Here is a 17,845-nt window from a genome sequence, read left to right as displayed (position 1 = left end):
ATTAATTGTAAAATGGATGGTCAAAACCTACTAACCCCCCCCCCCCTCTCCTAACCACAGTAACCATAATTGACCCAGTAGGCCTCTAGGGGCGGTATGAATTATCAATCTTTATTTACCTACCCTAATCTTCATAAAACTATATCTTTTCAGGGTTTCCTAACCGACAGTGGTATGGTGAACCCCGAGAGGGTTCAGCTCATTATGCAAGATCTCGGTGAAATGGAGGATAGTATCTTCAAAGAGAGACAGAGGAGGGAGCTTCAGTTTAGGTAAAGTTTTTATAGTCCCGCACCGCAGGGGTAGCAGTAACATAAAGACATTTAAATAGGAATATATGTAGATAGAAAGATAGTTTTATGAATGTTAGATTTAATTTTCCAGTATGGCTTCGAAACTGATTAATATCCGCTGGATTAAAACCGCTTCTCGGCCATTCTAAAAAATCATGTATAGCATTGTATTACAGACAATTTTCCACAAATATTAAAATCATATTATTCTTTTACTATTTGTAGGCAAAGGCAGAAGAGAGACCAACAGAGGAATAGTCGTGGACATCTAGATAAGGTAAATACCAGGGATAAGGGATGGGAAACGTAGGAAAATATTATTTCATGCGTATTTCAAGCATAGGCCTAACAAAAACAGTTATGGGATTGCGCAGTAGTTCGTTATCAACGCTAATGAAAAAGCTGTGTGTGTGTATAGATAAAGTATAAAATAAAATTCAGTTAGCTAGTCTAAAGTAAAAATATATACCTATATTTTTATAAACCAATATATTAATGGCTTTTGTTAAAATTACGTTATGATGTTTTTTGTCTCCCATTTTTTTTTTTTTTTTCCGAAAAGTTATCATTGGGTTTGCCTCAGACAGATAAGTAAATACTACTTATGATAATAGCTACTCTATAATTAGAATAGATCCGTCAGTTTTTGTCCTTAGAAATGATTTATGAATACATTCTCCAAACAGTCCTTTTTTTTGCATCCCTAATCTAAAATTTGTTATTTCATGTTCAATATGCTGAAAGTTTTTTATTTATTTTTACTGTATTACACTTTACTGCTATTTTCAAATTATACGTTACTCAAAATACTTTTACTTTGACTAAATCCTAATTTAACCTTACCTTACCTGAAGTAATAAGCAAACTTACGAAAGGCAATCCCCTCCCCCCCCCCCCTTTTCCTTATTTTAAAAATTAGAGGGTTTGCTTCTCTGCTCGAACAGGCGCTTTTAGGGAAACCGCCAATTACACCGTTATCGTTGCACTATTTCTTATACATCAAATTTTTGCCAAAGTCAAAGTTACACAAAAACTAAATTTTTTTTAGGCTCCTGCCTGGGTACCACAAGGACAGTTTGCACCCAAACCGCTGCTGGGCGGCGGCAAAAATGACCAGCGGGTGTCTAATGTTCGTCAGGAGGCGGCGGAAATGAGAAAACAGGCGCGGTTTAGGGGATAAATAAATAAGCACAAAGACTAGATATTTGTATTTGCAGTTGTTGAGTTAACTATTTTATTCTTGTGTTTGAAATTAAGATGGCAAAAGTATGAATTTTTCATCGCGTCCAGTTACCTTTCATTTGTGACTTTCTGTTTATAATTTTCTGTACGTCCGATATGTTTGTTTGTCCATCTGTCTTATCTTGGTCCGTATGTCTTATCTTGGTCCGTCTGTCTTATCTTGGTCCGTCTGTCTTATCTTAGTCCGTCTGTCTTATCTTGGTCCGTCTGTCATATCTTGGTCCGTCTGTCTTATCATGGTCCGTCTGTCTTATCTTGGTCCGTCTGTCTTATCTTGGTCCGTCTGTCTTATCTTGGTCCGTCTGTCTTATCTTGGTCCGTCTGTCATATCTTGGTCCGTCTGTCTTATCATGGTCCGTCTGTCTTATCTTGGTCCGTCTGTCTTATCTTGGTCCGTCTGTCTTATCTTGGTCCGTCTGTCTTATCTTAGTCCGTCTGTCATATCTTGGTCCGTCTGTCTTATCTTGGTCCGTCATTCTATCAGTAATACTCTAAAACTATATTTTTCTCAGCTTTTATCAAAGATAATCTTCTGAATTCTATGTAAAGATTCATATGACCTTTCTGTAAGTTGCTTTATTGTTCTTATTTTTACACTTTGGTGTAATCAATGCTTTTTCTCTTATATTGTAATTTCGTTATTGTTTCGCTTCTTATGGACATAATTTTTGTCTATTTGATAAAGCTTTTTTAATATTAATCCTTTACCCGCGAAAAAAAATTAGGGTATGCACACGTCAGCTGCTGGCAACAGTGGAGGTGGTGGAGAGGGTAGAAAAGGAGGTTCCAGATGGGATAATAATGGAGATACCAATGACCATCAACGAGGTAATTTTTTTTTCGTGCAGCTGTTGTATTATAATGTCTTTGTTTGTTCGTCTGTCTTTCGGTCATGCTATAAAAGACATAAACCTTATTTTAAAAAGGTTTCGGGATTTTATTTCAGTTTTTGTATATTCTTTTTTTTCTATGTTAAAAGAACTGATAATCTGCTCTTTAACTGACTTTGTCCGTTTGTCGATTCCATGAGTTTGTGCTTCGCTACTTATAGATGTTATCATCCTTGTTTTTACATTTATTGCATCAAATTATGTTTGTAAATGTGATAGGTTGAGTTAATTTACAAATGTCTGTTTTCCTATGAGAATGTGTATTTTTTAGAAAGCCTATACTTGTTAGTTTGTAGCAGAATATTTAATATTGTTTGATTTTATTTTAATAGGTACCTAATGATTTTATTATTTTCAAAATCTTTAGTTAAATGTATTATAGATATTTTTTTTGTTTCTAGCTTTTGAAAAATGTCATACATTAGGTATTTATTTTCCTCTTCAATTTTTAAAATGCTTAGATACTGTCATTCGTCTTGTGTCAGTCTTTTACACTTAAAGAAATGTTTCAGTTATTCCAAGTAATATATCATCAAAAAGATTGCATGAATAACTTCAATATTTGCTCCAAGGTGTGAAGCGTAAGCACGAGGAAGAGAGTGAAAAGGAGGACGAGGGACCTCCGGACGAGGTGAGGCTCTGGGAGGACGGGTTCAAGAGCAGATACTATGAATCCAAGTTTGATGTTAAGAGTGATGATATTGAGTTCAGACATAGGTATGTTGCTATGATTGTAAAGAGAAGTATGCACGAACCCGAGCAAGTGATTATAAGCACCTTCCAGCAGTGATTCTAAATGTTTTTTGGTGAATATACTAAGGTTATGTTTAATATCGTTATATCAATTTTAAAAAATAAGTTTCACCATAGTTTTTTTATATGAAAAAAATTGAAATGTTACCTAGGCATTTTTTGACTAGGTATATATCAAATGTTTTGTTGAGTTTAAACTGCTATGACACAAAAATAAACTTTTTCAATGAAAAATGTTAGTTTTGAAAAAGGGATGGTAACTTGTAATATTGTAAACAGTTTTATTAGTGTACTTTCATAATTTTCAGCATTTGGTTATGTTTTGGTGTGTTATTTTATTTGAACATTTGATCTCAACAAACTATTTGATGACATTTCATCAAAAAATCCTTAACATTTTAAAGTTTTATTCATAGAAACCCATGGTGAAACGTAATTTTTTAGTTGGTAGAAATATATCAAACACTAGCGGCCACGCCCCCTAGAAGCCTCTAGGGGCACTTAAGGTAGGAGGGGGAAATGTCGACCTCATTTTAATTTAAGTTTCAAATGAGTAAAAAAAAAAATTTTGAAACCCTCCCAGGAAGTATAAGAAGCTTCAATATAAAGGAGAACAATATCGGTTCAGCGGTTAGCGAGATGCTTCGGGACAGACAAAAACCGCTTACTACTTTATATAATAGGATAAACCTGGTATATTATTATTATATTATTATTTCTTTATTATTACTTTAAAGTTACCTAGTATGTTTTTTCGACCTATTTTTCAAAAAATTGTCATCACATATTCATTATTTTTCAGGTATGTATATTTTTCTATATTTTAAAAATGTGTTTTATAAAGCTATGCTGCCATAACTCTCATATTATATGTTACAATTAACATTTTAGGGTTGCAGCCGAATATACTCTTGGTCTGTGCTGGGTTCTTAGATATTACTATCAGGTAAGAAATATATTGGTAATTTTTTTGTTCTTTTTATTAAGGAATTTTCCGTGTTTATATTTCCAATGGTATTAGCTGATTTCAAAGGTTCCCCGCCCTGTGGACAGAGTTACATATATCTCATGTCCCTTTTCTTTTTTTTATTATGAAAAGTTATTGCCTCTTATGTTGAATATCCTAAAAACATTTTTGTAGCCTTTTTTTTTTTCAGACATAATACAAAGCATATTGGTGCTCTATATTCGAATGGGTAGGTAAGGGCAGAAAACTGGGGCCTGAAAATAAAATAGCTTTGACTCATCAAGGGATATATGTGAAGCTTACCGATGATGGAAAACTCAATCAGTTTAGAAGAAATCTTAAGCTACAGACAAAAACGTTACAGATGCTAATTCCCCCCCAACCCCAAGAGGATATAGGCAGTAAAAAAAAAACCGCAGGGGGCACAATTTTCTAACGCTTCTTTCTCATTTAGTCTTTAAAAAGGATTCAAAATGCATGGACATATAGCTTTTTAACTCTTATTTTATACATCTTAATTTGAACTGATGATCTATTTTTATAGAGAAACATATGTATTTCACCAATAAATAGTTAAAAAATTAAATGTGTTTATACATATAATAAAAAAAAAATACTTTATATTATAGGATATTATCCATTTGTTGTTGGTTAGACTTTCTCAAGGCCTTTAATAGCTCCTCTTAGTTTTCTAATCAAGATAGCATTACTTTAATTATCCTTTAAGCCTTTTTTTCATAGACAATACATTTTTAGGGTTGTGCCTCATGGGAATGGTACTTCCCCTACCACTATGCTCCGTTTGCCTCGGACTTTGTTAACATTGGGGACGTCAGGAATGAGTTCAAGACCGGGACTAAACCCTTCAATCCTCTGGAACAGCTGATGAGCGTTTTCCCGGCCGCTTCCAGGTATTATTTTCAATCATTAACAGGTTTTTATATATTAAAATAAACAGAGTGGTCCACCTAATTTATCAATCAAAATACTTTGAAAATCCGCAGAAGTAAAGAAATAATATTTACAGGTTGACAAAAATATGTAAGTATTTTGTTTTGATTTTGAATTATTTTGAAATATACACCTATACATACAAATTAGATTTCTAATGTGGCTTCGTATTTTATTCTATACCTACAATTATAAAGTACTTTTTTATTAACTAAAAGTAGCTAATTTTTCTATCTTGTCAAGATACCCATTAGGCCGACTCAAGATGCAAAATTTTTTTGGCGCGCTATTTTAACCCATTCTATTCATAAATATAAGACTATTGATACCTTTAAAAGTGTTCTCAGACTATTTTTTCAGCAATATGTCAAATTCGAATTTCATAAAAAAGGGGAAGGTTCCCCCCTGGGGGGTGAATTTTTTTTTTTTCAAACCATGGCTTTATACACCTTCCTGAATTTGTCTTAAAGAGTACATTAAGAATCAAAAAACGTTTTTTAAAAATATTGATCCCAGAAAAAGTTATCCTCAAATAACCGTCAAAATCACCTGATTTTGCTAAAATGGCCAAAATTGTTAGTTTTTTGAGAATAGCTCTTGCTATGATCAAAATATTTTAAAATCGTTTTTTGATCCTTAATGTACTCTTCAAGACGAATTCAGGAAGGTGTATAAAGCCATGGTTTGAAAGAAAAAAAAATTTCACCCCCAGGGGGGAACCTTCCCCTTTTTTATTAAAATCGAATTTGACATATTGCTGAAAAAAAGCTACCAGAACACTTTTTTTGGTATCATTGGTCTTTATATCATAAAAGGAATGGGTTGAAATAGCGCGCCCATTAAATTTCAAAAAAAGTGGTAATTCTGAGTCGGTGTAATACCCATGGTACTTAATTAACTATCTATCTAGGAAACATTTACTTAAGTACCAATAGCCTATCTCTCTAGAACCTATGTACCTAATAATCAATCTATCTAGGAAACATGTACCAGATGCTTGGGGTGAACTTATGATTGATCCCTTGGGACCTATTATCGACTTCTACCCAGTAGATTTTCAGATAGGTAAGTTTTAAATGAAATGTTTTAATTATTTTTTGGTTACCAAGGGATAGGATAATTGATATTGCATATCCCTTAGTTCTCTTGTATTTTATGGGGGAGGTAATAAAAAGTTTTATAGGTATTAATTTAATTTTTATTTTTTTCCTCTTATGTTAATTAACTATGATGATCCTTTTTTAGACTTGAATGGAAAGAAGTTTGCTTGGCAAGGAGTAGCTTTGCTCCCTTTCGTAGACGAAAACAGGAAATAACCAACGCCTTTTTCTTCCATTTATTTTGATTTTAACATTATACTTGAAAAATATCAAGATTTCTCACTTGATTTTAAAAAAGGGTAGTTCCAAAGAAAAAACACACAATTATGGATGTATTATTACTTGGATCTTACACGAGAAAATCATGTACTCTACTAAAGTGAAACTCACATGCAGCGGGTTAAAATAACAAATATGAATGAACTGACCAATAAATGATGTCCATGTATGTTATCAACCTGAATTGACGACAATTTTTCCCCTGTCATAATATTCACGTATATTTATACCTATCCATTATTACAAAGTTGCATAAAATACAATATTACAAGTTAGATTGTACAAACATACAAGGTTAACGTTGGTCATTATTTTTGCACAGGCTTCATAAAGCACTTGAACCCGTTTATCCCCTTCTCAGTCCAGATGAAATCGCCAGGTAAACTTAAAAAAAGAAAATATTTATTGGTGTCCCTTAGACGGACGTTTAATGAATACATGTGTGAATTCATAAAAAATCAGTTCGTGCTATCAGAAGAGACCAATATTCTGTCAAACAAGTGAAAATTTCTCCACAACCTACTTCCTTCACCCCACCCTTTCTTACCCCCTTTCCTTTAGTTACAACACTAGTTTTATGCCAACATTATGCTACAAAAATATCCAAATTTTCATTATTGTCAAATGGATTTAATTTTCACAATCCTAATAATAATTTGTGATTTGTAATTGATATTCACCATAAATTATGATAAACAAATTTCTTCAGATTAAATTTATTGGTTGAAAAGTTTAAACACTGCTAGTGTATACCAACCAATCAAGATTTAATAAAAACACCCATAGTTGGAAGCTAACAAATAAGAAAAAGTATTTACCAAACAAACATAACTCAATGTTCCCTCTGTTTCTGCAAATAACTCTCTTATTCTGATCAAATATTATTTTACAGGAATGTGAGAGGAGATGACAGATTGTTTGTACGTAAAGGTCATCCTGGTTATGAGTTATTATCCAGGTAAAAAAAATGTTATCACTGTTAAATTGTTAAATTTAGAAACTCCAGATATACCCACCGCCTGCCTTCCCCATTACATTGTACATCAAATCCACCCCCCCCCCTCCCTTCTAAAAAAAATTAAATAAAAAATCTTGGACGTTCTAAGCCTAAACCAAACGTTATTATTCTAAAATCTACAAAAGCTAACCTATACTTTTCTCCAGTGTTTCGGAGCCGGAGCCGGGAGCAGGAACATTTTTGGTGGAGCCGGATCCGGAGCCGTATTTTTCGTTAAAAACGGCTCCGGCTCCGGATTAGCTAAAAATAATTTTTTTAAGTAAACTAATATTATAATTTGGCAACGGTCTATTTCTATATAATAAACTGAAAAACTATTGTTACTTAACAAATAGACACACATCCTTCTACTTTTATATAGATTTAATCAAATAAAAGCAAAATATTTTATATTATTTATTTTATTTTATCGAATTCAATAATGAAAAAAATTGATATATTAATTTTAAGGTAGGAGCCGGAGCCGTATTTCCAGATACGGCTCCGACACCCTGCTTTTCTCTAAGTAAAATAAACTTTTAATCATTAATATATATTTTGTGGCTTTCCTTTAAAGGCTTATTTTTTCAATTTATTTCAAAATAAGAGTAAACTAGCCACTTTGAGGTAAAAAGCCGACAATTTCTTACAAGAGAACATTTTTTAGTATATGGACAGAGGAGATGGAAAAGGATCAGGAGATTGACATTGAGGGTCAGAGATTCCAGGTATCAGTTCATTTCAGTGATAGGATAATAAAAAATATAGTTATTCAATAAGAGAAATTCTGCTTTTTTTTCTTTTCTAAAGAGTAGCTACGCATTCTAAGTTATTCCTGACTGGTACATGAATCACCATGCCTATATTAAGGTTAAGAGCTATGGATGTACTTCGGATGGGCCAACAAAAATACAAGAAGTTTCCATAAAACTAATGGCTGAGTCCAGCTATTATTTGGATCTTACTGGGCATCTTTTTTTTGTAAAGATTTTTGTTTACTTTTAGGGAATGTTGGGAAAGGTTTTATGGAGCAGAGATTGCATAATTCCTGGAGGGTAAGTTATTAGGTTTTTAATGTTATGATCCTTTGTTACAAATTGTCCTTGTTTCGAGAAAGAACATCAATTATTTTGTAAATTTTAGTGCAGCTAAAATAGTCATTTGTTGATCAGACCATAAACCTTAAGTATGGCCATAAAAGTCATGCAATGAAAAGGTTCGCTTCTGTTACGCAAAGCTTTTGAGATTCATTAACTCGTCTATATTTCAAAACTAGAAAAGTTCATAACTTTCGTATTATAGACAGCTTTCCCTGGATATTAAAATGAAAAAAATTTAAGATTAAACCCAGTTTTGTTTAACCCGTGTTTTTTTATGGGAAATTCATAAATTTTAATAAAGCTAACTGGGAAAAATTTACCAACATCACCGAAGAAAAATTCCAGAACCAACCTATTACAGACAACATACATCATGCGGAAAAGAAGTTCAGAGACATCATAAACAAAGCCTCCAAAAGAACAATACCTGGAGGCCGAATAAAGGATGTAATACCTGAAATCCCTACTGCCACTGCAAACAAAATAAAAACTCGTGACTCAATTAGAACAGACAACCCGAACTCTCCAGAAATTGCCATCTTAAATAGAGAAATCCTGAACGAAATAAATATCCAAAGGAAAACAAAATGGAGAGAGAAAGTTGCTGAAATCAAATGCTCATCCAAGCTATTTAAGTTAATTAAAAACCTAAATGGCAAAAATGGCCTGTCAAACAACAACCAAGCCATCAGATTCAAAGGCAAATATCTTTCATCTGCCAATGACATATCTAATGGTTTTAATAAACAGTACACTTCTGTTGTAAGACATCTAAGCTCCAAAGACTCCAGGACCATATCAAAACAGATCAAGAAAAATGATCTAGTTGAGGATGACTTGATATTTACTCCCGACCAGACTTGGAAAGCCATCAAAGCTGCTAAAGCTTCCAAAGCTGCTGGCCCCGATAACATCTCAAATTTACACCTTAAACACCTTGGACCCAATGGTGTAAAATTCCTCACCACAATTTTCAACATGTCCATAAACACCAGCACAATACCTGATATTTGGAAGAAATCTGTCATTATTCCCCTTCTTAAACCTAACAAACCTGCAGATTTGTCCGACTCCTACAGACCAGTTTCCTTACTTTGTCCAGCAATAAAAATCCTAGAAAGACTCCTACTTCCTACTCTTAACAACAATCTAGACATTCCAAACTTCCAGCATGGCTTTAGAAAAGACCATTCTACAGTCACTGCTTTAAATGATTTCAATGATCAGGTAACAAATGGCTTCAACAAGAAAAAGTCGGCCAAACCTGACAGAACTGTTCTCTTGCAGATTGACCTAAGCAAAGCTTTTGATATGGTCAATCATGACAAGCTTCTGAAGGATCTGAACGAAACATCTCTTCCTTCAAACCTGAAACGCTGGTTTTGCTGCTACCTTAAAGGACGGCAATCACAGGTGAATTTCAGAAATGCAAGATCTAGCTTTCGAAATGTAAGGGCAGGTGTTCCACAGGGGGCAGTTACATCGCCCATCCTTTTCAACTTTTATTTAAGACACCTCCCCTCACCTCCTAAGAATGTTCAGATTATCCAATATGCTGACGACATAAGCATATATGCGACAGGAAACCCCATCGATAAATTATCTGATGCTATCAACAACTATGTCCCAGCTGTAATGAAATTCTTAGAAGAAAGGGAACTCCAAGTCTCACCCACTAAATCAACAGTGACACTGTTTACTACTGACACTAAAGAATTCAAGGTTAAACCAGTTGTTGAAATGAAAGAAGTACAGGTTCCACATGAACATACTCCTAAATTACTGGGGGTAACATTTGACACCATGTACTGTTTTGCCAAACATGTTCAAACAGTAGCTGAAAAAGCAAAGACCAAAATCAACCTGATGAAGTCTATTGCTGGATCCACCTGGGGACAGGATAAAGACACACTATCCATGACCTACAAAACTATCTGCAGAAGCATAATGGAATATGCCGCACCCATCTGGAGCCCCATAATCTCAGATACAAGCTGGGGGAAGCTTCAATCCCTCCAGAATCAGGCTCTGAGACTTATAACTGGCAACCTCAGAATGGCCTCTGAACAACACCTTCACAGAGAGTCTAAGATTCTTCCTATTAGAGATCACTGTAAAATGATCTCAAACCAATTTCTTTTATCCAACCACATCAACAACCATCCAGGAAATAAGTTGACATCTAAACCTCTTCCAAAAAGAAAAATTAAACCTTCAATACAGTTCTACAGACCAGCAATTAAAAACCTCCTTCCTGTTCAAAAAGAAAATTTGAAATCTAAATATAAGGCTATTCACACATCAGAGGTCAAAAATATTATAGCCAAATATCCCCCAAACAAAGTTCTCAAAAGAAACCCGCCAGAAGTTAATAGTGAAGAATCCAGCCTTCCCAGAGCTACCATATCACTTCTCTCACAATTAAGATCTGGATACTCTAGACTACTCAATTCCTACCTACATAGAATAGGTGAAACCACAGAGACAAATGTCCTAAATGTAGAATTCACACGCACACACATCTCATCTGTTTAAATGCCCACAGAACCCGACAAATCTTACTGTTTTATCCCTCTGGACTCAGCCTATTATGGCCGCGAAGTTTTTAAATTTTGACACGGGCACAACAAGAGATTCAACAACTGATGACCTGTCCACTGGAGGCTAATCAATCAATCAATCAATTGGGAAATTGGCTTTAATACGATGTAATACATGATTTTTTAGTATAGCTGAGAACCTGTTCTAATCGGTTTCGAGGCTATACTGAGAAATACTTTCTTAAGCTTAATATTTGAGCATGTCGTTAAAAGTCGTGCAATTTATGGTTATGTTTCTGTAACTCAAGGCCTTTTTTTAAATGGACCATTTACCATATGGTTTTTATTTCAAAACAAAACAAATCAATATTATACTATACTAAACATCATTGGCTTTCAAAGCGTTTCACCTTAGGGGTGCGAAGTCATGTGGGTGTAAAAATAGAGTAAGGTAGTCCCTATACCACACGCAACTACTTAAGATTCATTATTCTGCTAGTTATAATACAGATATTACTTTCTACTAATGCCTAATTATAATTATCTATCTCTGTTTTAGAGGTTTTAAGACTCCAGTAGCAGCGCTAAAAAGTATTGGTAACAATAATGTTATCACAGTCAGATACAGGAAAGTTATTCATTTAATAAATGTATAAATATTGATGTATAATACAGACAACTACTTGGTCCAAGTTGTGGAGACCCTTTTCTTCTGCTAGCACATTATTTTCTGTTCTTTGGTAGCGACTGGGCAGGGTTTATATTTCCGACTCTATATGCTGACTTCAAAGACCCAATACATAATCGGACCAGGCTCCTCGCGCTGTGGGCAGAGTTGAATATTTTCCTCGATTTTACTTAACCTAATACTTATTCATTTTACACTTTCCTCAACATTTAATAATTATATAGGTAGGTATATTTTTAATGTGTTTACATAAAGTTTAAAGAGGATTTAATATTTAATGGAGACATTTTTATGTAGGTTATCCATCCTATTATATAAAGTAGTATTATATAAAGTAGTAAGCGTTTTTTGTCTGTCCTAAGGGATCTCGCTAACCGCTGAACCGATATTGTTCTCCTTTACAGTGAAGCTTCTTATAGGTCCTGGGAAGGTTTTAAACTATTTTTGGGGAGGGTGTCTTCACCCCCAACCCCCAAAAAATATTTTTTTTACTCTTTTGAAACTCATATTTAAAATGTAATGCAGTCGACTTTTCCCCCTCCTACCTTAAGTGCCCCTAGAGGCTTCTAGTGGGCGTAACCGCTAGTAATCTTTATATAGTATAAATGAATAAATATTGGTGTATAGAGATCCAAAATATCCAGAAGGCTTCATCTTTCCAGCCAAGAGGTTACCAGGTGCCATGGTAAGTAAATTATCTTATTGTGGATACGCCCCTAGTGTCTTCTAAGGGGGTGGGGGGGGGGGGGGGGGTCGAGTTAACACTCCACTTTATATTTTAGGTTTGAAAGGAAATGGAAATCAATTATAGTGTTTCTAATGGCGATTTCTCTTAGGAGAGTTTAGAAACCTTAAGCAATAGTAGTTAAAAATTTTGCATAGTCCTATGAGAAGCTTCACTGTAATAGCAGAACCATATCGGTTCAGTGGTTAGCGAGATCCTAGACTTGCCTTGAATTATGCTAGTCCCCAAAGTTTTATTAACACGGTCTCTTTCGTAGACATAAAATTTAGGGGGGAGTTCTTTGCTAAATTTTGCAACCAATATAATTATTTTTAATTTGCAGACGTCGTTATTTCGTCGTCATAGGGAATGTAAAAATTGTAAATTCTGAAAGGTATATATTAACATTTTATGCCTTAGTCATACAAAGCTAAACTTCATGAGTAATTTTATTCTTTTCTAAGGATCCGCCAACAGTATTGAAACCTGGAGATCTGTCACAGGAACAAAGTAGGGACTGGAAACCTAGGATGGGTTTCAATGAGAGACGGGATCAGGTATAGTTCTATGGATAGATAGATAGACATATATATGGACATTTAGATGGATAAATAGAAACTTGGAGATCTGTCCCAGGAACAAAGTAGGGACTGGAAACCTAGGATGGGTTTCAATGAGAGACGGGATCAGGTATAGTTCTATGGATAGATAGATAGACCTATATATGGACACTTAGATAGATAGATATATAGAATATAGATAGATAGACATTTAGGTAGATGGACTGTCGCAGGAACAAAGTAGGGATTGGAAACCTAGGATGGGTTTCAATGAGAGACGGGATCAGGTATAGTTCCATGGATAGATAGATAGACATTTAGATAGATAGAAATATAGAATAAAGATGGACATTCAGGTAGAAAGATATATAGAATATAGATAGACATTTAGAAAGATAGACATACAGAATATAGATGGAAATTTAGGTAGATAGACATACAGAATATAGATGGAAATCTAGGTAGAAAGACAAATAGATTATAAAGAGACATTTAGGTAGATAGACATACAGAATACAGATGGACATTTAGATAGATAGACATATAGAATAAAGGTGGCCATTTAGATTGGTAGATTGACAGAAACACAGAAAAGTTTTCCATCAAGAACTATCAAAGTAGATAGATATAAACCTTCTCTGGAAGCTTCACAGTAAAGGAGAACCATGTCTGCCCAGAGGATCCTTTGGTACAAACACACGCATCCTGTCACTTTTATATGTTTTATGATAATGTTTTAGGCTTCTTTGGGTGGAGCAGGACACAGAATGGTTGGGTTTCACGCAGGTATAATAGTTTTTAAACAGTGACCTATAATCAAGAGAGAGAGAGAGAGAGAGAGAGGGTACAATAGGCTGTTTGTTATACTAGTACCCAAAGTTTTATTTTAAAGTTTTCTTATTCATTGGCTCAACAACTTATAGGACTTTTAATGGATTTTGATTAGTTGGTTTATTAAGTTTAGAGTTTAATGGTAATCTACAGTAAAGGTAATTTTGCTTATTAACATTGGGGATGTACATCAATTTATCCACCATTGTCTTATTTCTTTAGAATAGATCCCTAGACATATTCTATCCTACCATACCTAGTATGTTAATAAAATAATTACAGATAAATTCACGGGGGTTGAAAAAGTCTTTTACTCGAAATAGATTTGAATTTTATTTCGGTGAATTTTCACCATTCCAGCACCCCCCATCGGCATCCTTAGGTGTCAATGACAAATCATAAAATAATAAATATAAAATAAAATAAAAATCATAATGATATACTCTACATTCATATTTTCATGGAAGCTACATTGCCTAAGCCTAAATTATCAGCTTTCAGAAAAATAACAATATTTTAGGTGGAGGTAGGGGAGGTGGAAATTTCGGCAGGGGCGGAGGCAGAGACAGAGTAGGAGGGGATATGAAAGTCCCCATGATTCAGGGAGATTTTGTATTCCAGGTAAAGATTTCAATTTTATAATCCAGAGCTGGATCTTTAAATCATTTTAGTGGTGAGCCAGATCGGGGTTAGCCAACTTTCCACCAATTAGAGCACAGCATTTTATGTAATGCCGCGCTGTGATTGGCTGAAATTCGGCTCACACCGATCTGGCTCACCACTAAAATGATTTCAAGATTCAGCTCAGCTGATGACAATATTTTATTTAAACAACCACATGTTACGCCCCGTAGTGTTCTAGTAGCTCTGTCTTCGATGAGGCTGAGAAGGGCTAGAAAAATAGCTTAAACTATCCCAAGACTATATCTAAAAATAGAATGACCTAAAACATTACAGGAGCTATTACAATGTTTAAAACAACATTATTGCGTAGGTAAATTAGTTGCATCTATTGGAAAGAGAAAAAAAATTTTGTACCAACCCTAACTTGATTCTTATTCATATTTGACTGACATAAAAGCATAGCATTTTGGCAAGGGATATAGAATTTTTCTCGGCTGCTGCAGACGTTCCCTGCTAAAGAATTCGTGCAAACAAGGCTTTTTATGCCAAACCCAGAGGAAAATTATTTATGAAAAATTATTTTTTTTCTAGGATCAGGAAATCAGCTATAACAATCAGAGAGGTGGAGGGGGACGGGGTGGTGGTGGTGGTGGTGGTGGTGGTGGTGGTTATGGTGGAGGGGGAGGTGGATATGGAGGCAGGGGAGGTGGGTATGGGGGAAGGAATGACCAGGATCAAGGGGGATATGGGGGCAGAAACTATGGCGGTGGTTTCGGAGGAAATAATGTAAGTTCTTTTTGCAGAATTTTGCGGATTTTTAACAAAAATTACATGAATCAAATAATAAGTTATTGTTTTTTACCAAGATAGGTACTTAATACAGTTTTATACAATACTTATTTATATTTTCATTTTTTTTTCAGCGTGGTGGAGGTGGAGGCTACAACAACGACAGAAAAGGGGGAGGGTTCAATGACCGAAGAGGAGGAGGAGGAGGTGGAGGAGGCTATGGAGGCGGGGGTGGGGGAGGCTACAATGACCGTCAGGGTGGCAGGGGAGGCTACGGCGGTAGGGGTGGAGGCAACAATGACCGCCAGGGTGGCGGCGGCGGTGGATATAAAGACCGGCAACAAGGCGGCAACAGAGGCCCCGGGCGTGGCGGAGGCGGTTATGGATACTATACATCTAATTATAATAAAAATTAGATAATTTACAGGGTGTCCAATCTCTTCCACAAAAATGCACTCTTTGTGAAGGTGATTGCACACCATTTACAGTACCTGATACAGGATTATTATTTTTTTTTCTTAAAAATTTTGGCTAAAATTTCTGAAATTAAATGTATTTTTTAATTTGGGCACCAAGTGCTCTCATTTTATTGTAATTAAATTTCAATTTTGACTTTTGACGCATTTTTTGTGATAAAATTCATCTGAAAACTTTTTTGTTGTTTATTGTTATTTTTTGTTATGCAATATTTTGTCAAAACCAGGTAGTTTCTAATCAAAAAGAATAACTGTTGTCTTAACATTTTCCGCCAGTTAGCAAAGATAAAAATCAGACATGTTTTAATAACTGGCAAAAAATCTTGTTAAAGATTTTTAAAACTACACAATCTTCACATTAAAATAATATTAAATTGTATTATAAAGCTTTGTTATTTTTTCTTGTATTTAGAGAAATTTAATTAATTACATTTATACCTCATTTGTTTTCAGATTTAGAAGATTTTTTTTGGAAAAATGGCGGATTTAGAAGGAGATCAAATCAGAACTTTCAAAGATTTTATGGTAAATTAAATATTTTATTTTTCTTAATTAAAATGTTATATACTTATATAATCTTTAGGTATTAAATTTGTCTGGAATTGAGATCTTAATTTCAATTAGCATGATATTAATGTTTCAAAACCATACTGGAAATATATTTCCAAAGCTATTAGTTTATCTTTTAATTGCAAGCTATTAATTTGACGACAACCTTTTTCAGGCAAATTATAATAAATTGAGTGAGATTTGTTTTTCTGACTGTGTTTGGGATTTTACCACTAGAAAAGTAAGTTAATTTTTTAGACTGATTTCAGTAGCAAAGTTACTTACTAACTAGGTATGATTGCTTGGTTTACAGTCTATAGGTTCCCTTAGCATTCACTGAAACTAATGATGAATAAGATAATCCCTTCTGTAGATTAAAAATATTTGTGGACAAAGTTTTAGACACTGAAAGTTTAAACCTACGAATTAAGATTTTATAAAAATACCTAGTTTTAAGCAAGCGAATAAAATGTTTTTAAAACTTTTGGTGACTGAATTAATCAAAGTAAATTAAAATACGCAACTCATGAACATAGTTATAATGAATTTTTTTCTAGGTCTCAAATGTGGAGAATTCCTGCGCCATTAACTGTGCTGAAAAGTACCTAAAAATGAACCAGAGAATATCAACAAGATTTCAGGTACATTAAATTATTAATAGTTATTTCTCGTCTCATATTATATCATTCCGCGGATATTATAAATGATATTAGTGGTAAATAGTCTGTAATACGATGCTATATCATTCCGCGGATATTATAAATGATATTAGTGGTAAATAGTCTGTAATACGATGCTATAAATGATTTATCGGTATTGACGAGAACTGGTTCTAATTCTGCGGATATAAATCGGTTTCGAAGCCATACTGTAAATTAAGTTCCAGGATTTTAAAAACTCACTTAAAGTACATATTAGCTACTTAAAGGGACCTAATATATATATATATTTTTTTTTTTGGGGGGGGGGGGATTCATGGCTATATTATTATCTAATTGCACTTAACTGTTTTCGTTATATTATAATTTCGTTTAGCAAGTATTTTGTATTTTCTTTTAATAACACAACTACTCTTAACTTTTTATTTTTTCAGGAGTACCAAATGATGAGCAATGAAAACGCTTTAGCTCAGGTCTCGAAAATGAAATAGAAAAAATAATTTTCAATAAATCTCTAGTTAATTTTTGTGATAATTACAGTTTTTGTTATTTGTTATTGTGTAATTCTTGATATTATGTGGTATAATAATCTAAATGGCATTATAGAGATTAAAAATGATCCTATCCATAGCTAAACTAATTTGTGTATCCCCCATAAGACATTTTGTTTTACTATTTTATTTTTTGAAAATAAGCAATCAAATTCATACAATACATGATTCTAATATCAATTTTTATCCACTTTTCCATATAAAAATGTCATAAAATGGTTTTTTTTAATTTTAGAAATATTCTGAAGTATCATTTTTTTGCATTTTACTTACAGATTTATA

At 33.9% G+C, this 17,845-nt stretch overlaps 3 protein-coding genes across 3 annotated transcripts in view; all 3 read left to right on the top strand.

Moving 5' to 3' along the window:
- Rat1 (5'-3' exoribonuclease 2 Rat1) overlaps positions 1-15,208 on the top strand; it is a gene marked incomplete at its 3' end in the record, with an annotated part of 66,949 nt that extends 51,741 nt beyond the window's left edge. The window contains exons 14-32 of the mRNA XM_080175900.1: positions 154-272; positions 519-570; positions 1,342-1,455; positions 2,261-2,363; positions 2,998-3,142; positions 4,070-4,124; positions 4,902-5,056; positions 6,076-6,161; positions 6,342-6,406; positions 6,799-6,854; positions 7,368-7,433; positions 8,140-8,200; positions 8,478-8,527; positions 11,672-11,740; positions 12,428-12,485; positions 12,989-13,081; positions 13,825-13,870; positions 14,436-14,536; positions 15,131-15,208. Of these exons, the coding sequence (XP_080032026.1) occupies positions 154-272; positions 519-570; positions 1,342-1,455; positions 2,261-2,363; positions 2,998-3,142; positions 4,070-4,124; positions 4,902-5,056; positions 6,076-6,161; positions 6,342-6,406; positions 6,799-6,854; positions 7,368-7,433; positions 8,140-8,200; positions 8,478-8,527; positions 11,672-11,740; positions 12,428-12,485; positions 12,989-13,081; positions 13,825-13,870; positions 14,436-14,536; positions 15,131-15,208 (1,572 nt within the window). The remainder of the gene's footprint in view (positions 1-153; positions 273-518; positions 571-1,341; positions 1,456-2,260; positions 2,364-2,997; positions 3,143-4,069; positions 4,125-4,901; positions 5,057-6,075; positions 6,162-6,341; positions 6,407-6,798; positions 6,855-7,367; positions 7,434-8,139; positions 8,201-8,477; positions 8,528-11,671; positions 11,741-12,427; positions 12,486-12,988; positions 13,082-13,824; positions 13,871-14,435; positions 14,537-15,130) is intronic.
- Positions 15,204-16,258, top strand: LOC145332131 (uncharacterized). Its single transcript, XM_080177076.1, has 2 exons — positions 15,204-15,325; positions 15,463-16,258. The coding sequence occupies exons 1-2, from the start codon at positions 15,210-15,212 to the stop codon at positions 15,746-15,748; spliced, it is 402 nt and encodes a 133-aa protein (XP_080033202.1). The 5' UTR covers positions 15,204-15,209; the 3' UTR covers positions 15,749-16,258.
- On the top strand, positions 16,231-17,839 carry LOC145332132 (mitochondrial import inner membrane translocase subunit Tim9-like). The gene is made up of 4 exons (XM_080177078.1): positions 16,231-16,329; positions 16,529-16,594; positions 16,911-16,994; positions 17,447-17,839. The coding sequence occupies exons 1-4, from the start codon at positions 16,282-16,284 to the stop codon at positions 17,501-17,503; spliced, it is 255 nt and encodes an 84-aa protein (XP_080033204.1). The 5' UTR covers positions 16,231-16,281; the 3' UTR covers positions 17,504-17,839.
- The last annotated feature ends 6 nt before the right edge of the window (positions 17,840-17,845 follow it).

The sequence above is a fragment of the Acartia tonsa genome, chromosome 11, assembly GCF_053477335.1.
Source record: "Acartia tonsa isolate MP-2025a chromosome 11, ASM5347733v1, whole genome shotgun sequence".
Classification (NCBI taxonomy): Eukaryota; Metazoa; Arthropoda; class Copepoda; order Calanoida; family Acartiidae; genus Acartia; species Acartia tonsa.
The sequence above is the reverse complement of the archived record's forward strand: the minus strand, read 5'-3'. Positions and strand labels throughout refer to the sequence as shown.